The 22,430-nt window shown below is 36.0% G+C and overlaps 1 protein-coding gene across 2 annotated transcripts in view; it reads right to left on the reverse strand.

The window, feature by feature from the left end:
* The window catches only part of DOK6 (docking protein 6), a 246,126-nt gene that overhangs the window by 121,198 nt on the left and 102,498 nt on the right, over window positions 1-22,430 (reverse strand). The window contains exons 1-2 of one of the 2 annotated variants that reach the window (XM_061995511.1): window positions 18,826-18,868; window positions 10,224-10,338 (exon numbers count right to left, since the gene is read on the reverse strand). In XM_061995511.1, the coding sequence (XP_061851495.1) occupies window positions 10,224-10,338; window positions 18,826-18,852 (142 nt within the window). In that variant the 5' untranslated portion in view covers window positions 18,853-18,868. Of the gene's footprint in view, window positions 1-10,223; window positions 10,339-18,825; window positions 18,869-22,430 lie in introns of those variants that run through there. The other variant, XM_061995510.1, reaches the window with a different exon arrangement.

The raw sequence follows: 22,430 nt of genomic DNA on the forward strand, positions 1-22,430 counted from the left end.
CCTGCTGGCCACACTCTTCTTGATACAATATAAGTAGTTGTTTATCACAGAGAAAAGTCTTCTTACTGGGATTCTTTTTCAGGCTTTGTTAAATTTATCTGCCACTCAGTTGATCAGGTTGTATTTCCACTCCCTCTTCTGCAAACTCCTAATAACATCTCAAAACATGACACAATTTTATGTAGAAAACTCATGAAGATTCTCAGATAGTTTTTGGTAATACTTTTATTATTGTTTGTGTTATTTGTCAGTGTAGAACGAGACAGTATGTTTAAAGTCAAGCTACAGGATACATACCATGAAGGGTATGTTTAAAAACATAGTGCGTTATTGCCTTACCTTCTTAATGAAATGTGTTTACATGATAAGAAGTAAATCTAGACTTTCACATTTACAATACAATTGAAAATTATTCTAAATGTGATTGAAATCTATCTATGCCATGAATTACACAAAGGAGAGAATCTCGAAATGGCATCAAGGACAGATCTTGTTATGTATAGATTCACAAAATATTAATAATTTTAGATTTCAGTTTAAGGTAGACAGTCAGACACTAAGAAAAGCTTTTATTTTCTTCTAAGCCAAATGTTAGGCTGTATTTAAATTACATTTTTATGGTCTTGTGTCATTACACTAATACAATGTTCTGGTATAAAACATGGAGGCTGCAGATACGGCAAGATTTGTCAGATGTTTACAGCTTATGACAACAACTAAAACCAAAACCAGTGAGCAATTACAAAACTTTCTACTGAAGTCCAACGAACAACTACATATCTCCATATGCCAATATCCTGGACTTAACTAACCTGCCTCCTTTCTTTGCCTACTAGGAAAGCTAATTGTATGCTAAACTTCTAGGGCAGAGGTTTTGAGATTCATATATTGACCCTAATCTTTCTGAAGTAAAAATTTAGCTTGCATTATCTACCAGATAAGTTAAAATCTGTTTGCCTTATGTTAGTTTTCTGAAGTTGTTCAGCTTCTCCAGGCAGGATGACTTTTTCTGTTCTTTTACTCTGAAGTAGTACTACACACACTCTAAAATGGATGATTCAATATTATCTTAGCTATCTTCTTTGACTTTTGTTCCTACGGGAGTAGTTTATAATTCATATGAATTTCAACCCCTTTGGGTAAAAATAATACGGGAAGCACTTACAGTGTCTATACCTCAATATATTTGTCCAGGAAGAAAGAATAATACATAATTTCTCACGATTCACTATGTTAAAGCATTAGTAAAGAGTGTCCGGGCAAGTACATGAACAGCAAGGAAAACAGAATGCCTATCATACCTGCAATATACACAACTATGTAATGAAAATTTAGGGAAAGAGAGAAAAAAAAATCAACCTCCAAATGTTTTTACCTTCAGAATCTTAAATTCAGGGTTTTACATACTGCAGTCCCACTGCAACTTTACCTTTTCAAGTTTCCATATTTAGAAATCTTACAGCTTTCCCACTCATTTAATCATAACTCCCATGCATGCTCCTGCTAGGCTGGACGTTAACCTTATTTCCTTGCTGTCCCCCATTTGTCTTAGAACCTGAGAATACAGCAGCAGCATCCTCAGATCAAGGATCTGCCTGGGAGAAATGCTGAAGGGATGATGATAATTTTGTGTGTCTACTGTTTTCAAATTTAGGACCTGATCATGTCCTGGAGATGAAGTGGTATTTTCTGCATTCCTTCCATTTGCTACTTATACATACTACCAATTCATGTCAGAAAACTGTAACAATGCCGTTCAGACAGACGATCACAGAAAAATGAGGAACAAAAAAAGGCAAGCAACTATGAGAAATGAGAGCAAAAATCCAAATATTTCTAATTTATGAATGCTGAAGTCAGAATAAAGATGCATATTTTTAGGTAAATGATAAAAAAATAGGAAATAAAGATTATTTTTAATGAAAAGGGAATTATTTGTCAAGAACAAAAGAATATGCATCCTAAATATTAGTATCAGAATGTAACATTTACAAACATGACTCAGATTAGCTTTGCCCTGAAAGTGGACAGTTTTTCAAATGTTACAATCAATAAGGGAGAATGCAAGAATCCACAGCAACATTTAACATTATGCAATGCCTGTGTTTTCACTCTTTTTTGTACCTGAAAGGCACATGTGGAAGTGAGAACATGGCCCCTTCAGTATATATGTATAAAAAAAATCACGAACTGAAAATAAGGGTCATATATTTTCATATAATACTCCCTGTTAATTTAACAGATAAATAAATCATCTTTCAGAATATCTTCAACTCTATGGGATCATTTTTCTGCACACAAAAGGTGAACTCCTTATTCCTCTTTTCAGTACCAAAACCTGTACTTCGGAAGATGTTCTTCACTTCTAACACCTCCATAATCCTGGGGTCTCAGACTCACAAAACTGACAGTGAAAATGAGAACTTTAATCTGCTGGGGTTTATGTAACCATTTGCATAGTTAGTAATAACAGCAGGTATGATCACTGATGCTTCATCTCAAAGTCTGAATGTTTCACTGCAATTTTAATTCAAAACCTATAGGTTTCTTAGCTGTCAAAGGATATAGTGATATGAATTAAATCTAATATTCCACTGACATCTGTCAAATTCTTCAAGCATGGAATATTTCTGCTTATGAAAACTACCAAGGAGAAAAAGCACAGATCATAATCAAAACTAATATGGCAATAGCCGAAAAGTTTTTTCAGTACAAAACAGGAATGAATTTGTGCCTTCCAAAATGGTAGCAATGATTTTTTTTTTTTAAGAAAGCAAGATTTGAAGATAGCTTTAAACAGAAAATATGTATAGAACCAAAAAATCATGTTGCTGAACACATTGCCACTAGACACCAACATTCTTTACATTTCTACAGAGAGAAATTTTTGTGGAGTTATATCAATTTAACTACATCCAGAACAAGCGTAAGTCTAGGAAAAACATTAAGAACATAGTAGAAAAAAACTGTTGATGTTATAGATGTATGTGTTTTACCACTATAATCATCACAGCAGCAAGACATTCAAGAAATTAAAATGGTGGATTGAGTCAAAACAACTGCAATAATATTAATAATATCTGAAAAATAACAGTACTAGTCATTGTTGATGACAGCACACTGGGAGGACTGGTTGACTCACCAGAAGGCTGTGCTGCCATACAGCTGGATCTCAATCGGCTTGAGAGTTGGGCAGAGAGGACCCTCATGTGCAGGGTCCTGCACTTGGGGAGGAAAAACCCCATGCACCAGTACAGGCTGGAGGGTGACCTGCTGGAGAGCAGCTCTGCAGAGACAGACCTGAGAGTCCTGATTGATAATAAACTAAACATGAGCCAGCAATGTGCCCTCATGGCCAAGAAGGCCAATGGCATCCTGGGATGCATCAAGAAGAGTGCGGCCATGTCAAGGGAGGTTCTTCTCCCCTTCTGCCCTGGTGAGGCCTCATATGGAGTTCTGTGTCCAGTTCTGGGCTCTCCAGCTCAAGAGGGACAGAGAACTTCTGGAGAGAGTCCAGCACAGGGACACCAAGATGATCAGAAGACAGAAGCATCTTCCTTATGAGGAAAGGCTGCAGGAAATGGGGCTGTTCAGCCTGGAAAATAGAAGACTGAGGGGAGATCTTATCAATCTATATAAACACAATAGTTAAAGGATTTGTGCTGAGAGGATGAGCTCAGTCTTTTTTTTGTGTACTTCACAGTGACAGAAGAAGTAATGGACACAAGCTGGAATACAGGGAGTTCCACTTGAACATGAGGAAAAACTTTTCTCCTGTGAGGGTAATGGAGCACTGGCACAGGCTGCCCAGAAACGTTGTGGAGGAAAACCTCTGGAGGTTTCTCAAAACCCACCTGGATGCACTCATATGCAACTATATTGAGGCAAACCTGCTTCAGCAAGGGAGTTGGACTAGATGATCTTTAGAGGTCCCTTTCAACCCCTACAATTCAGTGATTCTGTGATCTTGGGGGAATCTCTGCATTTGTTTCACTGTTGTAGTTTTAAAATTTCTCTGTGATTTTGCTCCTTTTCTTTTTCTCATACTACATCTCATCCAATACTCAAATCATTGAAATCAAATTTTACTCCTAATTTATTTTTTCTTCTATCTCTGAATTCATACTACTACTCCCAATTTGATTTTTTTCACATGGTTTACAAGTTCATCAATTTTCCTCATCTTCTGTCATTTATAAATCAAAATAAACTTTACAGAAACATGTGCTGGTGGATCCACTGAGCCTAAATGAATGATCACTTAATATTTTGGTGGCATCACTGAAGGAAAAAACATGCTCCCATATCGTCAGTCACTGACCTAATGCAATCCCAGAAACGTCATTCATTGAAAGCTAGTTATTATTCAGGCTCAATCGTCATTCTATCAAATTCCACAATAGCAACCAGAAACTTCTAGTTTTAATCAGTGTTCACGTCTGCCGATTCTATTCTCTTACTCATAGTGCATAGCCACCATTGCTTGCTACATCATATCTACAACTTAAAAGTTTGCCGCGCCTGTCTCAAAACACAGACTTGGGTTACTGTTACATTGTGGACATTAGGCTTGCAGGAAGAAGAGCTTCTCAATAGATACATGTGTCTGAGCATAGCTATATCGTACACCAAAACTAACAGTATGTTTATCTGAAAAAAACCCATTATCACTACCAAACAAACCAACCCCATCCCAACAACTTTATTAAAAAAAGACATTAGAAAAAAGACAGCACCTCAAAGGCAGAAGCTAGCATTTAGAGTTAAAAGAATTTCTCCATTTGCTTGATAATACACAGTGGAATGCAGAAAAAAGATGCAAGGGAATGGGGAAAGATTTCTGTGAGGCTGTATGCAACCTCATTGCTTTAACTTCTAGAAATTTTCAGTCTATGTTGCTCCTGCTGTTTGAATGGGTGTAGCAACATAGACGGATACCAGGCATATAGTCATTCTATATTTGTTCTTATGATAAAATAATTTCATTTCTTAAAAACTGTTCTGTTTTTTTTTCTCCTTGATGTATTTAAAAGCCAACAGTGATATGTTTTTAACCTTTATTATGGAGGCATATATATGCTCAATTCCCCCAAACTGCTTCACTTTTCTTCACAGTATTTTGTCCTTTCACTTAATCTGCTTATACATTTGGCAATATTTCATTTTCTCTCAAGTCTCAATGTGTTAGTAACCTAAGAGTTTTGCATTTCCCTGTTTCTAAAGCACCTCAGAATGTCATGATTTTTGATATTTAATTTTTTAAAAATTCTCTTAATGGCAACAACTTTCACCTGATTTTCAAGGAGGCTGAAACTGAGACCTTGGCATGTTTCTTGCTGACAGCATTTTCCCATGGTCTGAAGAAGAATTCTCACTCTTCAGAGTCCATCTTAAGTTCACTGAGTTGTAGACTATTTTTCGTATTATTTAATCAGCTATGACTTCTCATTAGTGAAAACCCTCAACTGAGACAATTCTGATAGTAACTGAGGCAATTTAAAACCAGTTGTTGCTAATCACCAAAGTCACAACTCTCTGCTCACTAGAAGAGAAGTCAAAGGCACAGCGACAGAAAGCAGCTTCATTCTCTCCCTGAAGAGGGAGAATTCTTCTTTAAAGACTTGTTATCCCATTCTTTTAACCAGGGAACTGTCATATCTGAGACTGGTTTGCTCTTCAAAATATTTCAATAGAGGTTTGTAATTGAACAGCTGTAGATGCTCAGAGCAATGGTGGTAGTGATGGGAACAGTAAGACAATAACAAAAACACGTGGAGGGGTTATGTTTGTTTTTCTACAGAATGTTTTCATTAGTAAGTGAATCACAGAATCATAGAATGCTAGAATGGTAGGAGTTGGAAAGGATCTTTAGAGATCATCTAGTCCAACCCCCCTGCAGAAGCAGGTCAACCTAGATCAGGTCGCATAGGAACATGTCCAGGTGGGTCCTGAAGACCTCCAAAGAAGGAGACTCTACAATCCCTCTGGGCAGCCTGTGCCAGGGCTCCCTCACCCTCACAATGAAATAGTTTCTTCTTATGTTTAAGTGGAACTTTTTGTGTTCCAGCTTCATCCCATTATCCCTTGTCCTGTTGCTAGTTACAAGAGAAAAAAGGGATGTCCCATCCTCCTGACACCCACCATTTAGATCTTTGTAAATATTAATAAGATCCCCCCTCAGTCTTCTGTTTTCTAGACTAAACAGTTCCAGTTCAGATCATCAAAAGTTAGATCCTCCCTGGATGACTAACTTGCTGAAATCCTAATGGAAATATGAGTGCTACAACCCATGCAGAACTCAGACTTGCTAGTAGCTACCTTGAAGACAGTAAGTAAGCTGAAGGACTAGAAACCACAGAAGTTTAGGAAAAAAAACCATAGGGTCCCAGCCAGTACACCCAGTGAGTTGATATCACAAGTCTCAGGCTTTCTGGGGAGGATCTAAGTTTTGTATATCTTTAGAGATTTGTTTTAAAACAGAAGAGCATTTTACTGTGCTTAATTAAGAAAGTTAAGTACCAGAAAATTGTGCAACTTTTCATCATATGGACTTTTAGACTGTGAAGAGAAAAAAATATCTGCTCATACTATCAAAATCAAAATGATATGGTTATCTTAAAACAATTCCTGGTACAAGTCTGCCAGAAAACCACATTGTTCAGTTGTGATATAAAATCAACACAACTTTGGCCATTACACCTCTTCCTTTCCAAGAAAGTAGTGACTTTATGCTCAGCAAACCTTTTGCAATGGGTTCAGCGTTACTGTCCTTCCATCTGCCCCTGTAAGTCAAGATTGAAGGAAAAAAAGAATATGTTTCTCTATATTTAGAGAAAAATATTCCTATAATGAACGTTTGGGCTTCTAAATAATTCAAGGTGATCAAGTAGCCATGATTCTTGAAGACATCTGGCTGAGTCAAAAACCACTTGAATGGTTCTTTCTCACTGTAGTCATAGGAAAGAAGAGTTATTAGTAAAGTAAAGGTATTATTGCATTAACCAGAGAAGTTGTCTGATTTGCCAAAATAAATCCCTTTGTGTGTTCAACACTACACACCATAAGGCTGTTAAAAGTCTAGGCATTGTCCTGTAGAAACCACCATCACTAAACATTTTCTTAGAGATCTAAGAAGAAAACACTTTAAGTAACAAGCAGCTCTCTAAATAGTCCTTAAACTTTAGTCATAAAGGAAAGCGAAGTACTTGGCATATTTCAGCAGCAGTAAAAATGGTAATAGTTCCTTACGGGAAGACAGAATTCAGTTGTGGAAGTGAGCTGTGAAAGAAATTCTTTCAGACTATATCTTCCTAGTTCAGAACACAAAAAAGATTTGGAGTTCAAGAGAGTCAGATTTATTGAAACAATGCAGTGTATCTATCTCATCTGATGGAGATAACGCAGTTTATACTGTTCAGATAGACTGAAGGCATGGCGAAAGGCAACCTGATTGAAACTCCACTATACCCACAGCTAAGATTTGTGGTCTTTCAGAAACAGCAAGATATCTGACACTTTTATATCTCCATGTATTCTCAGATCATGAAGTTGTGAAAAGCAATAGGATCCTCTAAAGATGATTATTCTCCAGTGTGAATAGGCCCAGTTCTCAGTTTCTCTTCAAATGTTATGTGCTTCTGACCCTGACCCTTGGTGGTCCTCCACTGCGTTCACTCCTGTATGTCAACGATATTATGAAGAGAGCACAAAACTGGACATAGTAGTCCAGGTGTGGTCTTATAAGTGAGAAATAGAAGCAAAGAATCACGTTCCTGTACCTGATGTCAACACTCTCACTGATGCAGTCCGGGATATATTCAGCTTGTTGTCCACTAGGATCCAGGGCCTTTTCTGCAGAGCTGCTTCCCAGCCAGTTAGATCCCAGCCTGCCTTGTTGCCCAGAATTAACCGAATTCAAGGCCTGTTATTTGCTCTTCTTGATCTTTGTAGGATTTCTGTCAGCCCCTTTCTCCAGCCTGTCCATGTGCCTCTGACAGCAGCCCTGCCTTCACAATCTGAGGTCACCTCAATCTGGCATCAACTGCAAACTTGCTGAGAGTATTCTTCATCCTATAATCCAGGTTGTCAATTAAGACATTGAATAGTATTGGTCTCAGCACTGATCCCTGAGGGACTCACTACTTAATGACCACAAGCTTGGCTTTACATCATTAATAACAACTCTTCAAGTCTAGCTTATTTCCATCTACTTTATAGTGCCATTATCCATCCCATGTCCCACCACTTTGAGGACTATGAAGGAGGGTATGGGAGGCTGTCAAACACCATTAACACCGAAGTATGTAACAGCCACTGTCTCTCTCTAGCCCACAAGGCCAGACATCTCATAGAAAGCATGATTTACATGCAAAAACCTTTTACCTACACATATTTACCTTGTTGTCCTTCATGTGCTTACACATGATTTGCTCCAACAGCATTCTCTGGGACTGAGGTGAGGTTGACAGGACAATAGCTATCTGGATCCTCTTTGTTATTCTTGCCAATCTAGTTCCACAGACTTGTGCAGTATACCCAAGTGATTTAAGTGATGCCTGACTCTGTCTTGCTATACTGTGCATATCACTTTACTCCCACTGCCTGTTAAGAGCCTCAGTGACCTGGAAGGACTGAAGACAAGTCTTACGAGTGAAAACCAACACATAAAAAAGGGCACTGAGTACCTCAGCCTTTCTCATGCTCCTTATCACTAATTCCATCACCCCATCACGCAACGTTCAAGCAATGGGCCCACACTCACTTAGCCTTACTTTTGCTGAGTACTAATGTCTGGGACTGTGAAGATTTATCCACTTGCTTTAAGAATGTTTCATCGGCATTCTCTTTAACAAGAGAAGGTCTGCAGCAGACATCTGTGTTGGTCTGTCCTTTGATCTCTACCCACAAGCTCTCCACTGGTTCGCCACTTTACCCAAGGCTCCATCCACTCAAAACACATCTCTGCATAGAGCATAGTCTAAAGATAGGGCATCTCATGCTTTCATCTTGTTAGCACCTTAATGTACTTGCATCTTTTCTACACTATTGGGTTCAAGGTTAAGGAGTTACATCATGTTTGTTAAAGAACAAAGGGATGAGCAGAAAAGATGTGTTGCACTTTTTTAGGTTTGTACCTTTCATGAAAGAATCGTAAAGTTCTGATTTGCTGTCACTCTTTTTAAATATACCTGCACCACAGTAATTCTAGGGAAGGAATAAGATTTTTTCATTAGAGAACAAGAGGAATGCATGTGTAGGTAAACGGAAAAACCTCTGTAGAACAGATCTTAGGGATGTTTATATTTAAATAAATTAATGATCAAAACTGTCAATTTGGCTTTTGTGATGGGATGTACACACCAATGTTTGCAATACTTGATCCAAAATCAACATAATTCATGACCTTACACCCTTTTGACCTACTTTCTCCACATTTCCTGACTTTTGTTTCACCGTTTTAACTACAGACTATACAACATGCAATGTGTTATATGATGTTAAGATACAGTTTTAAAATGCAGTTTCAAGTATGTCATTAAACAAATAGAAATTTTTTAATTTAAAAAAATCCTCATTCTTCTTAAAAAACTTTTTTCACATTATATATACTCTTAAGACACAGACATATTTCACATAAGAAAACAGCGTACTTTAATAGTACAATGTTCTGTGTCTCACAAGTAACTACCTGCCGTTATGTACCATGATGCCGAAGTCTGTTCCTAACTTAATTCATTATACCACGTAGCTTTTCAAGCCACAGACTGCTTGATATCAAGTTTTATAATATCCTGAGGTTTTAGCTGGTATTTACCTCTTCTTTGAAGCAACATGATAATTAATAGTTTAGTAAATGCCTATAGCAAAACTTGGTAAAAAAAAAGAATGTTTGACATCTTGAGTTAATAATATCCTATAGGTATTTTTTACTCTATTTTACAAGTTGAGTTGAAAATTTTGAGTACTTAGACCATCTGCATGCAGTCAAAGATAAGTAATGAAAAAAACACCTCTGTTACACCCCTTAAACCTCCAAAGTATATTTAAAAAATCCCTACCAAAACCCAAAAAACCTTAACCCCAAACTCAAAGAACTTACTCCCTTAAGAGCAATTCCCTTAAGCTAAGGATTTCTATCTGGTGTTTTAAGTTAATTCATTTGAGCAAGATTTTGATGTGTAACTTGATTTCTTCAAGACAGAGATGCAGTATCAATTGCTTACCTGACTCACACGCAAATGTCTTTGACGTCTCGTCATGAAAGATAATTGCCACTGCATGCTTCTTCGTCTCTCGAGGCAATCGTGTTATGTTTTTGATATTGTGAAGCTCAGTTACCTTAAAAAAAAAAGAAGTATTTTAGGCCACTGTATAAATCAAAAATACTAACCATAACTATTTAATTTTTACTAAAATCTACTTTTCTCCCCTAAGGCTATTAACATTTATATTTTTTTAATAAACAAAAATACATAAATAGGTAGAGACTAAAGTTGTAAAACTTTCTATAAAATGTAAAGTATCAAGAAGTGAACGGTTCACTTTTTTAATGAAATTCTACTTGAAAACAGTTACTCCAATGACATCAAGACAGCCTTGTGATTATTCCATAATACATGATTCAATTAAAAAAAGTTAAAATCTGAGGGAATTGTACCAAATCTAGAAATCATTAAGAAATTTTGAAGATTGAGAAGGGCCCAAAGTAGGAGCCAGGAAAGATATGGATCTACTAGTCTTTCTAAATAAGAAGAGCATATACAAGCAAAAGAATTAAAAAGATTTGAGACAGAGAAAGTCCAGGTTACTCTTAATCAGAATTTATATTTTTAAAATAAATTTCTCATAGGACATATCTTCTAGTTCCCTCATGATCTTCATGACTCTTCATTGAAATCTCTTCAGTATGCCCATATCTCTCCTCTACTGGGAGGAGAACTGGACCCAGCACTTAATGTCTGGCCACATCAGTGCTGAATAGAGGGGAAGGAAAGGATCACCTCTCTCCATCTGCTAGAAATGCTTCTCCTAATGCAGGTCAGAATATCATTAGCTCTCTCTGTGGCAAGAACACCTTGCTGGCTAATGTACACCAAACAATATACAACTTGAAGAAAGGTGAGTCAATACTAACAATGACAGAAGTCACATATTAAATGAGTACCTCAGTATTTTATTTGATATATAATTTTATTATCAAATAGAAATATGAATTTTTGCTTCCATGTTCAACTCTTGATATTTTACTGTATGTCTCCCTCTACAAGACAGAGGCAAGAGAAATAGTGGAAGTCTATCCTTCCACTGCTAAAGAGAAGTAAAGTTAATCAAATTCGAATTCACAATTCTGGGTTTAATGCCATTGAAGCATGAGTCATTTCTCTACTTGCTGAACATTTGCAATTAAAAACCAAACATCTGAGAGTTTACATTATTTTGTATGAAGGAAAAACAAACTTTGCCTTGGCAATCAGGCTGCTTTATCGCACTGATTTAATTTTTAAAGTGTAGTTTTATTTTTTTTATCTATTCTTTTGAATAAAAAAAAAAAAAAATAAACCTTTTTTTAAAAGGGAAAAAGGTATCAAAGGTACTGAAAAGACCAGAAGAAAATCCTAAACAACTAGTAAATTTTTAAATAATTTAAACCACCTCCTTGCAAACTTTCAGACGGTTTTAAAAGACTAATCAAATTCAAAATTTATCAAAAAGAAAAAGGTCCTTTTCTTATGAGTAGTTCATTAGGTATATATAAGTTTCAAAGCAAGGAATGTTATACCAAAATTTGCACCCTGTCTTATATCAAACTTGTTGACAAAATACAGTCTAGTTTATTGAAAACATTGCTGTTGTTCAGAACAACAAAACAGTTTTTTGGAACTACCTAAAGCATTGTTAAATTTGTATTGGCAAAACGAAAAGTAAAAAGGGAAAATTTAATGTAAAAGTCTTACCTATACTGTCCACAAAAATAAAAAGTAAATACTCACATTGTAGAATTATGCTTTGCTAAAACTTTGATCATATTAAAACCAATACAAAACAACAAAATAATTGAAAACAAGCTTTTCCTATTTCTCCTTGTTTCTATGTATACAACAAAATGAACAACAAATATAATCCCTAATATTATCTGTTCAGTAAGTAATCTTATCCTTTAGGATTTCTTCCAGTAGGCTAAATCAATCTTTTTGTATTTAGCTGTGATTATGTAGCTTACAACTTTTCACTTATGCTAGTGACTTAGACTTTCTTTGCTCTACTAGGCATTGGCACTACCATTTAGTGTGGTATTCCATATGGTCTTCAGTGTGGTACATGTTAGGGACTTCCTAGCACCTGGTCTATTTCTCAGCTTTCCTATGTGTCATCAATAATTCCTGCCTCATATGTCCATCACTCAGCAGCCCACCTATAAATTTCCTTGCTTTTTTTTTCCAATTAGTTTCTGGATCTTTTCCTGTATCAGTTTCTTCTTGTTTCCAGAATGACAATGAACAGTGACTGAAGACAATACATGGAATAGTTAACTTTTATTTGACAAGGTTTTTTAATTCCACTTTTTTTCATATGTAAAAGGTTTTTTTCTTTCTTAGTTTGCTGGTTTTGGTTTTTTTGCTTTTTTTTTTTTTTTTTTTAACAGAGGTATATCAGAGACATTCAACTCAGTTACTTATGATTAATATTGGATGAAAGGACATAACCCTGAAGGGCTACAAGGTAGGAGAATTTCTAGGATTGGTAAAGGTAGAATCTCACTCCCACAAAATTAAGTTAGGCTAGGCTTTTACTACAGCCTCAAGACTACCCATCAGTGTTGGTTTCTGTAACTTGCTTCCTCTCACAGTGAGGAATTTGGATCTGCTCAAATATTATACATCAGCACAATAAATCATCAGTATAGCCTCAGAAAATGAAATGTAATTGATTTGCACACAGTTTTTTGGGGTGAGTCTCAGATAGTTCACCAAACTAGAAAATATCTTTGCAGAGAAACCCCAAGCACTGAACAACAATGTAAAAGAGCCTATAGTTAGTTTTCTGCCATTGTTGTTCACATATCTAGAGAACTTAAGAATCAGCCAAAGACTGCTTCACTTCTCATCCTCATTATTTTTCTTTTTCTTCGTCTGCAGACGGGCCCAAAACTTTTTTGTGTTGGTATAGCACCTCCTCTAAAAAGGGTGCCACTTCTCAGAGTTTCTATTTGCTTCCTTTAAGTAAATGTTATGCAGGTATAACAAAATCAATAATCTTCAACACATTGTAAATGCTAAAAACACGAAAAAGAAGAAAAAAGGGGGAAAAAAGATATCTGCTGTTGTGTATTATGACTATATTTAAGAAGTTTCTATATTTTACTTTTTTTTTTAAAAAAATGATTAAACCATAGAACAAGGCATCAGCCTTAGGAGTAAGAGGAAATGTTAGAAAGGACTCCTCTGAAGGAACAAATAGTTAACAAATACTAACTCATTTGGTCAAAAAGTTAAGTGGATCTGAAGAATAAGATAGCTTATGCCCTCACTTTTAAAAATAAAAAAAGAAAAAACCTAAAAAAAAAAATCTGAGTTTCCTTGAAGATTTTCCCTATCCTATGTTTTATGATAATCATTCATACCCTGAGAGGCTCACAGGGACTTGAAGTCATCTTTCTACAAGAAGATCCTAAATTTGATGCTAACACCAAATTGCTTCCATTCTGACTGTCTGTCAGAACACCCAAGTATTTCTTTATGCCAGGGGACCGAGTTACAAGAAAAATGAAAGGATTCTCCTACTATAGTTTTTGTGCATTTCTGTGTCAATAGACTTGGAAAAGAACTGAAAATCATCCTGACAGATTTCAGAAGTCTAATTCCACTTCTCCCTAGCTAAAACCACTGTCATCTGATTTCAGTAAGGTCATATTGTGGTTTTCTAGCGAATAATTCAAGTGCAGGAAAACTGTTAATGTAAGATAGACTGCAGCATCAGGTAGGAAGAGCGTGAATCTGTGAAAGATACACAGGCATAGGCTGATCAAGGAAATTATTCAGGATTGTTATATGGAAACTTTGAACAGTAGATCCATTCACTGAAGCAGACAGTTACCTCTGGCTAGACATAAGAGTTCAGATAGTAAATTTCTAGTAACAAAATTCTAGTCTTTCTAGAAACACTTTAGTCTCTTCCTGTCTTGACATGAGACTTCAAAACTCTCCCACTCTCTTAAGCCTGAGTGCTGGCCATAAAAAACTCATCCCTGTTAAGAGCTTGTTTTTACTTGGGAAAAACACCATAATTTTTCCTGTCCAGAAGTCCTTCACTCATGTTATAGCAACCTATAGTCTTCTTTTTTTTTGAAAGTGCATTTGTTACCTAGGTAAATTAAAAGAAATAATACAGGATAATATATTCATTTTGTGGCCAAAATATTTTATATAACAAAAGAGTAGCTGTCAATGCAACTTAAGATACCTACCCTTTAAAATGTTTATGAGTTTTGTTTCTCTTTTCTTTTTGGCATCTTAATTCGGCTCTGATGTTCAAATTCTACATTTAAATAGATCCGATAACTCTCCCACAACTACAGAAATTCCAAATAATATATTAAATCTGCATCACTACAAAAAACACAGTTCTATAGTACATAAGAAAGGAGGTCTAGAAAAGATGAAAAACACAAAAATCATTCCTAAAATCTCAAGCGCTCTATTCTGGGTTATATTCTGTTTGAATTCTTCCAAACGTATGTCTCTCATATGAAATTGGGAGGGAAACAATTCTGCAATTCCATCTCCTGAGTGTTATTTCCACTGTGCAGAGTCCTGGAAATTGCTTGGGCAGAGGAGAAGGTCTGAATTTACATAAATGCATTTCTGTTTTTCATTGCACACTGCCTTCCTGTCATTTAAATTCTATCTAGTAAAAATAGAAGCACAAGAGAGAGCTACAAAATGTAAATGTTTATCCTCTTATTTCGTAATAGTGGCCCACATATTACCATCTGTTGTGTAATGCCATGCAAGCAGTAATGTAACAGCGCAAAAGTCAACACAGTGGCAAGGACCAGGGACTCTAGTGACTAATGCCCTGACAGTAAAGAACTACCTCCAACCAGTATGACAACAATAAGAGAGTGATACAGGAAGCAAGAGCTATGTTATCCATCACAGCAAGAATGAGGTAAGGAAGACACCAATATGTTAATATTAGTCTGAATACTGCTGTCAGTCCTCAAGAGGAGAAAAGGAGATGTTGACCCATTGCAGATGAAATGTCTATAGAGAGGAGTATCTCAAAGAAACAAAACATCTCAGCTCAGTTTTCAGTCTTCCTATCTGCAGTTAGTGGAGGCTCTTTTGACATGGTTAAATCCAATTGCCACAGAGTAGAAATTTTGTTACAGCTTCAGACAGAGTTGGACATGATTTTGGCTCTTAAAAAAAACCTCAGTGTGCTGCCTGAAAAACATTAAGACATTTTAGACTGGGAAAATGGCTGCATTAGCAGAAGCACAGCCAGTAGATCAAGGGAAGTGATTTTTCTTCTTTACTCAGCATTCGTTAGAACACATCTATAAATCTGTGTCCAGTTTTGGGACCTCAGTGCAGTTATTAAAACAGAGCTTAGCAAAGGGCCCTCAAGACAGCCAGAGCTGGACCACCTGCCCTGTGGGGAGAGGTTCTGGGACAGTGCTGCTCCAGCTTGCAGCACGGGTGGCTTCAGAGGCACCTAACAGCCCCCTGCAATGCCTGCAGGGAGACAGAGACAAGCTCTCCAGAGCTGGGCCTGGTGAAAGAGAGAGAGACAACAGGCATAAACTGAGATACGAGATGTTCAGGCTGCATATGAGGAGCAATGTTTTCATCATGAAGAGAGCCCAGGAGCCTCTGTCCCCTGGGCTTAACAAAGCCCTGCACAACAATACCTGACCTCAGAGTTGGCTCTACCATAAGCAGGAGTTGAGTAAGAGGCCTCTTGAGGTGTACTCACATATAAGCTATGAGTCTCAGAAAGGGATGCTAACAGATCTGTAAGACTATTTATATCTTTACAAGTTTGGGCAAACCCATATCACATTAGGCATTCAGAGTATTTCTGATGAAATACGTTCTCCTGACATCATGCACAAGACAAGCACATGACCATGTACAATAGGACCAGGGGGATTAAAGAGACAAAGAAATTAAATTTTAGGTAAAAATGTACTAAGAGGCAGAAAAATAAGAAAAAAATCATTTCAGGAAAGAACACAAAGACTTTAAACATAAGATTACAAGAGGAAAATAATGAGAAAACGCAAGATCAGAACAGTGAAAGGATGGATCATATAAAAGCAAAACTAATTCACAAAGAAAACACAAGAGTTTTCCTCATCTCAGCATATGGATTTATCCATGGACAATAAGTGACAAGAACACTCTCCAGGAATGTTGCCAAGGAGTGGCACATCAACCTCTACATAACGCCTCTGGGGCAGGTCTCCAGTTGCCATTACAGCCTTGAGTGTTTAAGAAACTGCTACCAAGTAAACATTCACTCCTGTAAGCATAGAAACCATGCCTATAATAGCAGTAATTGGGTAACAAAAACAACAAAAAAGGATGGATTGAATGTATATTTTAAAAATAAAACAGGCTAAGTATAAGCCAGGAATGTCAAGGCAAGAAAGTGAAGTTTGATGGGGAGAAATATGCACAGGTCTGAGAGTAGAGGGACAGTCAATAATTTCTTCTTGTTCTCCAGGTAAAATTTAAATCTAAAAAAAATGAAAAAGTTTCAATGTTTCATCATTTCTGGAGAATGTAGATGACATTATGTATATTTAATGTGAATACAGAATAAAATACCTATCTTTTACTTTATCAAAATTTAAATTAATGTAAAAGAAGGAGAAATTACTAATCTTCACCTCAACTCTTTGAAGTCTTCACTACTGCTAAGTACTAATACTAGTACTGCTGACTTTAACATGGACTACAACCAGGGTACTGAGATTCATCTGCTATATTCTAACTGACCCCTTACCCCATAAACAGCTACAAACTCTTTACTTGCCTCAATGAAATCTGAAAAAAATAAGGATGGAAAAAAAACTTACTGGCTAGCTTTTGTTATGCCACTTTAAAAGCAGTAGTGTTTCACAGTGTTTGTAAACCTAGCCTACCAGGGCATAATAAGCACATTAGGTCACGCCAGCTACTTTTAACAGCCAAGGAAGTAGGGGTTTTGCTGAGCCAAACTGCTTTACTTTCTCTCAAACAGCACTGCTGTAATACTGCCAGGATTGATCTGCTGTCTAATCCATAAAATCAAGCAGCCTACTGGGATTATTCTGGTTTTGGCTGGTGGCCTGGTATTTTAAAGCAATAGCTCAAATCTGATCAGTTCGTGTGTACGTGGATTTTTTCCCTAAAAAATTATTTTAACTGAGATTTTTAAATACATACTGAAAAAGAAATGCCTTCACGCTTCAAAGGGTATTTTTGTACACAATCATTTGGAATATGCTCTCCCCTATACCATTTCCTTGCTATCCTAAAGAACTTTTGAAATATGTTTCCCAATCTGACCTTTCATTTTGATTTTCAAACTGAATACCAGAGTACTATGTTAGTTTTCCATTAAAATAAAAACCCTAGCCTTCTGTAAAAGTGTTGACAAAATTTAAAATAACTAACACCTTAATACTCAAAGAACACTCTAATTTGAAATCCAGGTTCACATTTGAAAAATAACACTACCCCAAAGAGATGACAGAAAGGGAAGATGATTCACAACTGAAATAAAACAGGTTTCCCAATTATCTTTTCAAATTTCAGCTACTAAAAAAATATACTTTCAATATCAGAATTCCTGCTTGAGTTACAAGGTATTCAAACAGTAGCACTGTGCTTATGCCTGAGAAACAAAATGGGGAATTTCATTACTGTAGTTTAATTATTCAAGTAGAGTAATAAGACAATACCTCACAAAATTAGATGATTTTGTTTTAAAAATCTTATGAGGCTAATAAAATATACTGGACAGTAAGAGACTGTTTCCATTTTGAAGAGTTTTCCCTTTTAACATTCTCAGGAACATAATTACGCTCAGATCTTTTCTAGTTTTGACCCAAAGGTATTGGTTAATTAAATGGAATATGTTATTCATCTTTGAGTAGAAAGAAAAGGAGAAATGCATTTTTCTAAAACTTCTTTTAAATTTTCCTCTTGGTTTAGTTGATTCCCAAACTTATCTTGTGAGTTAAGCTCAATAAAAACACAGGTTTATTCGCAGACTACATTAAAACAAATTACAGACAAAGACACACTTGGAAAATATAACTTTGATTAACATAGAAAGTGATGGTTATACAATTCTTCCTGCAAAACTGCTAGGTATAATCCTAACTACAAGATCTTTCACTGCACTGACAAACTGCATGTTAAAGGACGCAAGTAACCATAGGCTTTCAACGTACATAATTTACTTTAGCTGTACCTATGCTGTAAATTATGGCAGTGGCTAAGCCTTAGCTTTAATTCTCTTTCCTACCCATTTCAAACTGTGAAAGCCTTCAATTTAGGCTGTAGATCCCTTCAGATAGATCTTGAAACCAGGGGAAGCCTTAGGTCAAAATTAAGTGAGAGAAGTTGGCTTATTTCCATCATACCTCTCACAGAGGAAGAAATAATTATGGTTAAGAGGCACTTCACAATGAAGGTTTTAAGGACCTCTCAGATGCTGGGTATCCACTGAACTATCAAGAGCTATATTCAGAAACGGAGAAATGACACTAATGAGGAAAGGAGAAGTGACATCATCATGTTTGCCCTCCCCATTCTTGGGTTTTCTCACCTGATGCCAAAGATGAGGAGTCCACATATGAGCACAGGACTTGGCTGGCAGTTCTGCCCTATAGCTGGGTGTGGACAACTGCAAGTGGTACAAGTCCATGTGTGTACATACAAAAGAACAACCACAGAAATAGTAACTAGCCTAAATTATTTTGAGAAAGGATTAAAACAATATAAACCCACCACAAAACCAATATTATTTAGAAAAATTCCAATTTTTAAAGGGTATAAATATGCTTTAAAAATAACTCCCATCCCAATCCGACAATGTCAAAATGGAGTTTCAATAATGTTCTTAATTATAAACATACAAATTAAAGGCATTTCTGAAAGTATTAAGCATTGGGTCACCTATGGGATTGTTGATGCTCACCAGAAAGATGCATCAACTAGATGAAAAACTTCCAGATATAGAAAAAAAATTTGTGAGTTGAAATTTACCTAGATTCAGCACATGCCTGTTAATGTGAGTGTACACACAACACTCAAAGTGGTTTAGAACTCTTCATGATAAAAATGAAACAGAGAGAACCCAATGCCAAAAAAAAAAATTAGAAAAATGCAGTAATTTGAAAAACAAGAAAATGAAAGATTCTGAACAGAAATGTAACTCATCTTTTAGGCTTTTCTTTTTAATTTTAACTTTTTTACAAAGTTTTAAAATGTTTTTACTTTATTTGCTTCTAAAATTAAATGAAATTTTTTAGCTGATAATTTGAAAATTCTTTTAGCTTAATTTTCACTGGGGATAAATTAATTTTTACTATTACAACAATAACATACAGCTACATTTTCAACTCTAATGCATTTTTAATAACCTTCATCAGCCAGTGATTTGAATTTCAAATTTCTTTCTATGAAGAAGTAAAAATTAGATAGCTTTGTGCTAATTTTCATAATAAGCTGCTCTTTATGTTGCAAAACCTCCCTTACTATAAGCAAATCAAGACCTTAAAAGAAACTTAGTACTCATAAGACTTATTCTAGTTCATCTTCCTTTATTAAGAAAAAGTAAATTACAGTATCTGCCCTCTCTCATCATCATAACCTGTCTGCTTCCTTTTATGGCTATAGCACAAAAGACCGTGCCTTTTCCTATTTCCACATCAAAATGATAAACATTCCTCAACAATACAGACACATAATTCAGAGTAGCTTCAAGAGAAAATGTTATCACTGAGAAAATAAAAATCCTCACATAACATTTCTTAACTAGTGTTATACACAGCAGGCTAGATAATTAGGTCTTTGACTTTCAGAATGAACTTTTATTATTTACATAGTATATCTACTTTCTACACTTGAATACTGAAAATACATACCAACAACTCCGGATAAAAAATAACAAATGCAGGATCAAGTGCTGAAGACTAGGAAATGAAGACTTAATTATTATTTGACTGCTAGATCTACAGGCCTAGTTCACTATTTTCATGTTGTTTGTAAGTTGGTCAGCTCCACTGGGTCTATCTACGGCATTCATGCTTATTATGTTAAGACAAATAAATACCTTTATGTGTATCTTTTCTATACATATTATAATACACTTTGTTAATTATATGATCATATTTGATTTTTTGTAATAATTTTTCACCTCAGAAAAATTGACTTTATAAATTATGTTTGATTCTCCTAACTTCATACTCTTTTTCTGGCTTAATGCATACTGTTTACACTCTGCTTTCTCTCAGGATTCTTCCATAATAGTCATCATACACATATATTTCACACAGATGGTTTCATAAATATTAATTTCCTTTCACACCTTCCTCACTTCAGAGAGGTGTGGATTATACTGACAGGGAAGGAACAAAGAAATTGCATGGTGAAAACAAATGAAAGTAAAAAATATGTCCTTTAGACTTTTGATCTGAATTTGATATATCTAGGATTCAGCTTCTCAACACCACTTGCATTAAAAAGTGGAGCTAAGTTAGTGCAAATATCCACAGTAAAACCCAGTTGTTTTATATCCTAGACCAATCATATCTTCTTGATCCCTTCCAAAGAACCAGTGAAGACATCCTTCAGAGATTTTATTTCCTATCTCTCTTCTTGTCAGTATCAAACTTCCAGCTTCATCTGAGTATCTGATATCCTCACTCCCAGATACAGGATTGTCTTATTTCTCAACTTGCCATTCCAGAGAAATGTCTTGAGAAGTGCATACTTCCCAGCTGCTGAAACAAATGAGGTAGAGTTATTAGACAGCAATTTGCTTTAGTGCAAGAATCTGAACAATCTCTGGCTTTTCCTTAATGTGCTTTTGTCCTGCTGCACTGATTCCCTTTGCCCTGGATGTAACTGAGCTGAAGAGACAAACTATGTTTTTGCTTCCTTGTCCACTTCCCTCTCATCGACAGATTTTAATTTCTGCACCAGTCTTGGTTTTGTGCAAAGTCAGACACAATGGTATTATTTACCCTTAGTAATACACACTTGCTTCACCACTTTCCTGTCCCATTCTTCCCTTTAGTATTTCTCATATAATCTGCCAGAAGCTCTTGGTGTTTCTCCTAGATATCTAATTGATAAAGAGCTTTCATACAATGCCGGAGTATGTATTTCTTTATATTTCTCACACGTTCTAACATTTGATCTATTTGTTTTCTAAGTTCTAATTTAGTAAATTTCCTTTCCATGTTACCTACATGCCAAGGAATATATATACAGAGGCTGGCTTGACGATCTCATCTTAAACACCTCCTGCTAGTCTTCAGAAATGACAAGTAGCTATTAGAGTGAATGTTGGGCTTTAGTCCTGAAAGAAGTGAAGGGAATATATTTCATTACTCAAGACAGAAAAATCATCTGAATTTCCATCATATAAGAAGCTTTATAGATGACATGAGATATTTTACCTGTCAAATTCAGAAGAATTTCTAACAAACGGAGAGAAAAGATAGGTTTGCAAAGGCTTTAAACTTTGCCAGACCATGGCTCAGTTTTCATGGCAAAACCAGAATATGTGTAACTGACACACAGATTGTCATGTTATTTACTGTAAAGCAGTAATACTAGAGCAGTTCAAAGAAAAGCTCCTTGAGACTGTTTTAAGAGAAACCAGGAAGACTAAGTGTACTTTTTCCATCACTAGAAATAACTACAATATACTCAGGAGAGGGCAAGACCAGTTTAATATAATATATGGAACAAAGGGATATATCAAGAGCCTGTAGTAACTTTAATGACACATACTTCATAACTCACAGAAAAGGTCTAGGTTGGAAGGGATCCCTGGACAGCACCTAGTGCACCCTTGAAAGCAGGGCCTTCAATTAGGCCCTGTCAAGCTAGATCTTTAAGATTTCCAGCAAGAAAATATTGACCTCTCTGGTCAGCCTGCTCTGATGTTTACTTGTTCCCATGGGTATTTTTTTTTCTTCTTCTCCTTATATGGCACTAATTCCCTTGATGCAACCAATGCCCATTGCCTCTTGTCCCTTCCTTGCACATCCTTGAAAAAAGCGCACCTACATTTCTCATCTCAGTCATCTCATAAAAACCGGAAGGCTGTGGTTAGATTCCCCTAGATCTCTTCACTAGTGCAAAACCAATTCCTTCAGTCTTTCCCCATATGCCAGGTTGTCCAGCCTCCATTGTCCT

This window comes from Colius striatus, chromosome 4, assembly GCF_028858725.1.
Source record: "Colius striatus isolate bColStr4 chromosome 4, bColStr4.1.hap1, whole genome shotgun sequence".
Classification (NCBI taxonomy): Eukaryota; Metazoa; Chordata; class Aves; order Coliiformes; family Coliidae; genus Colius; species Colius striatus.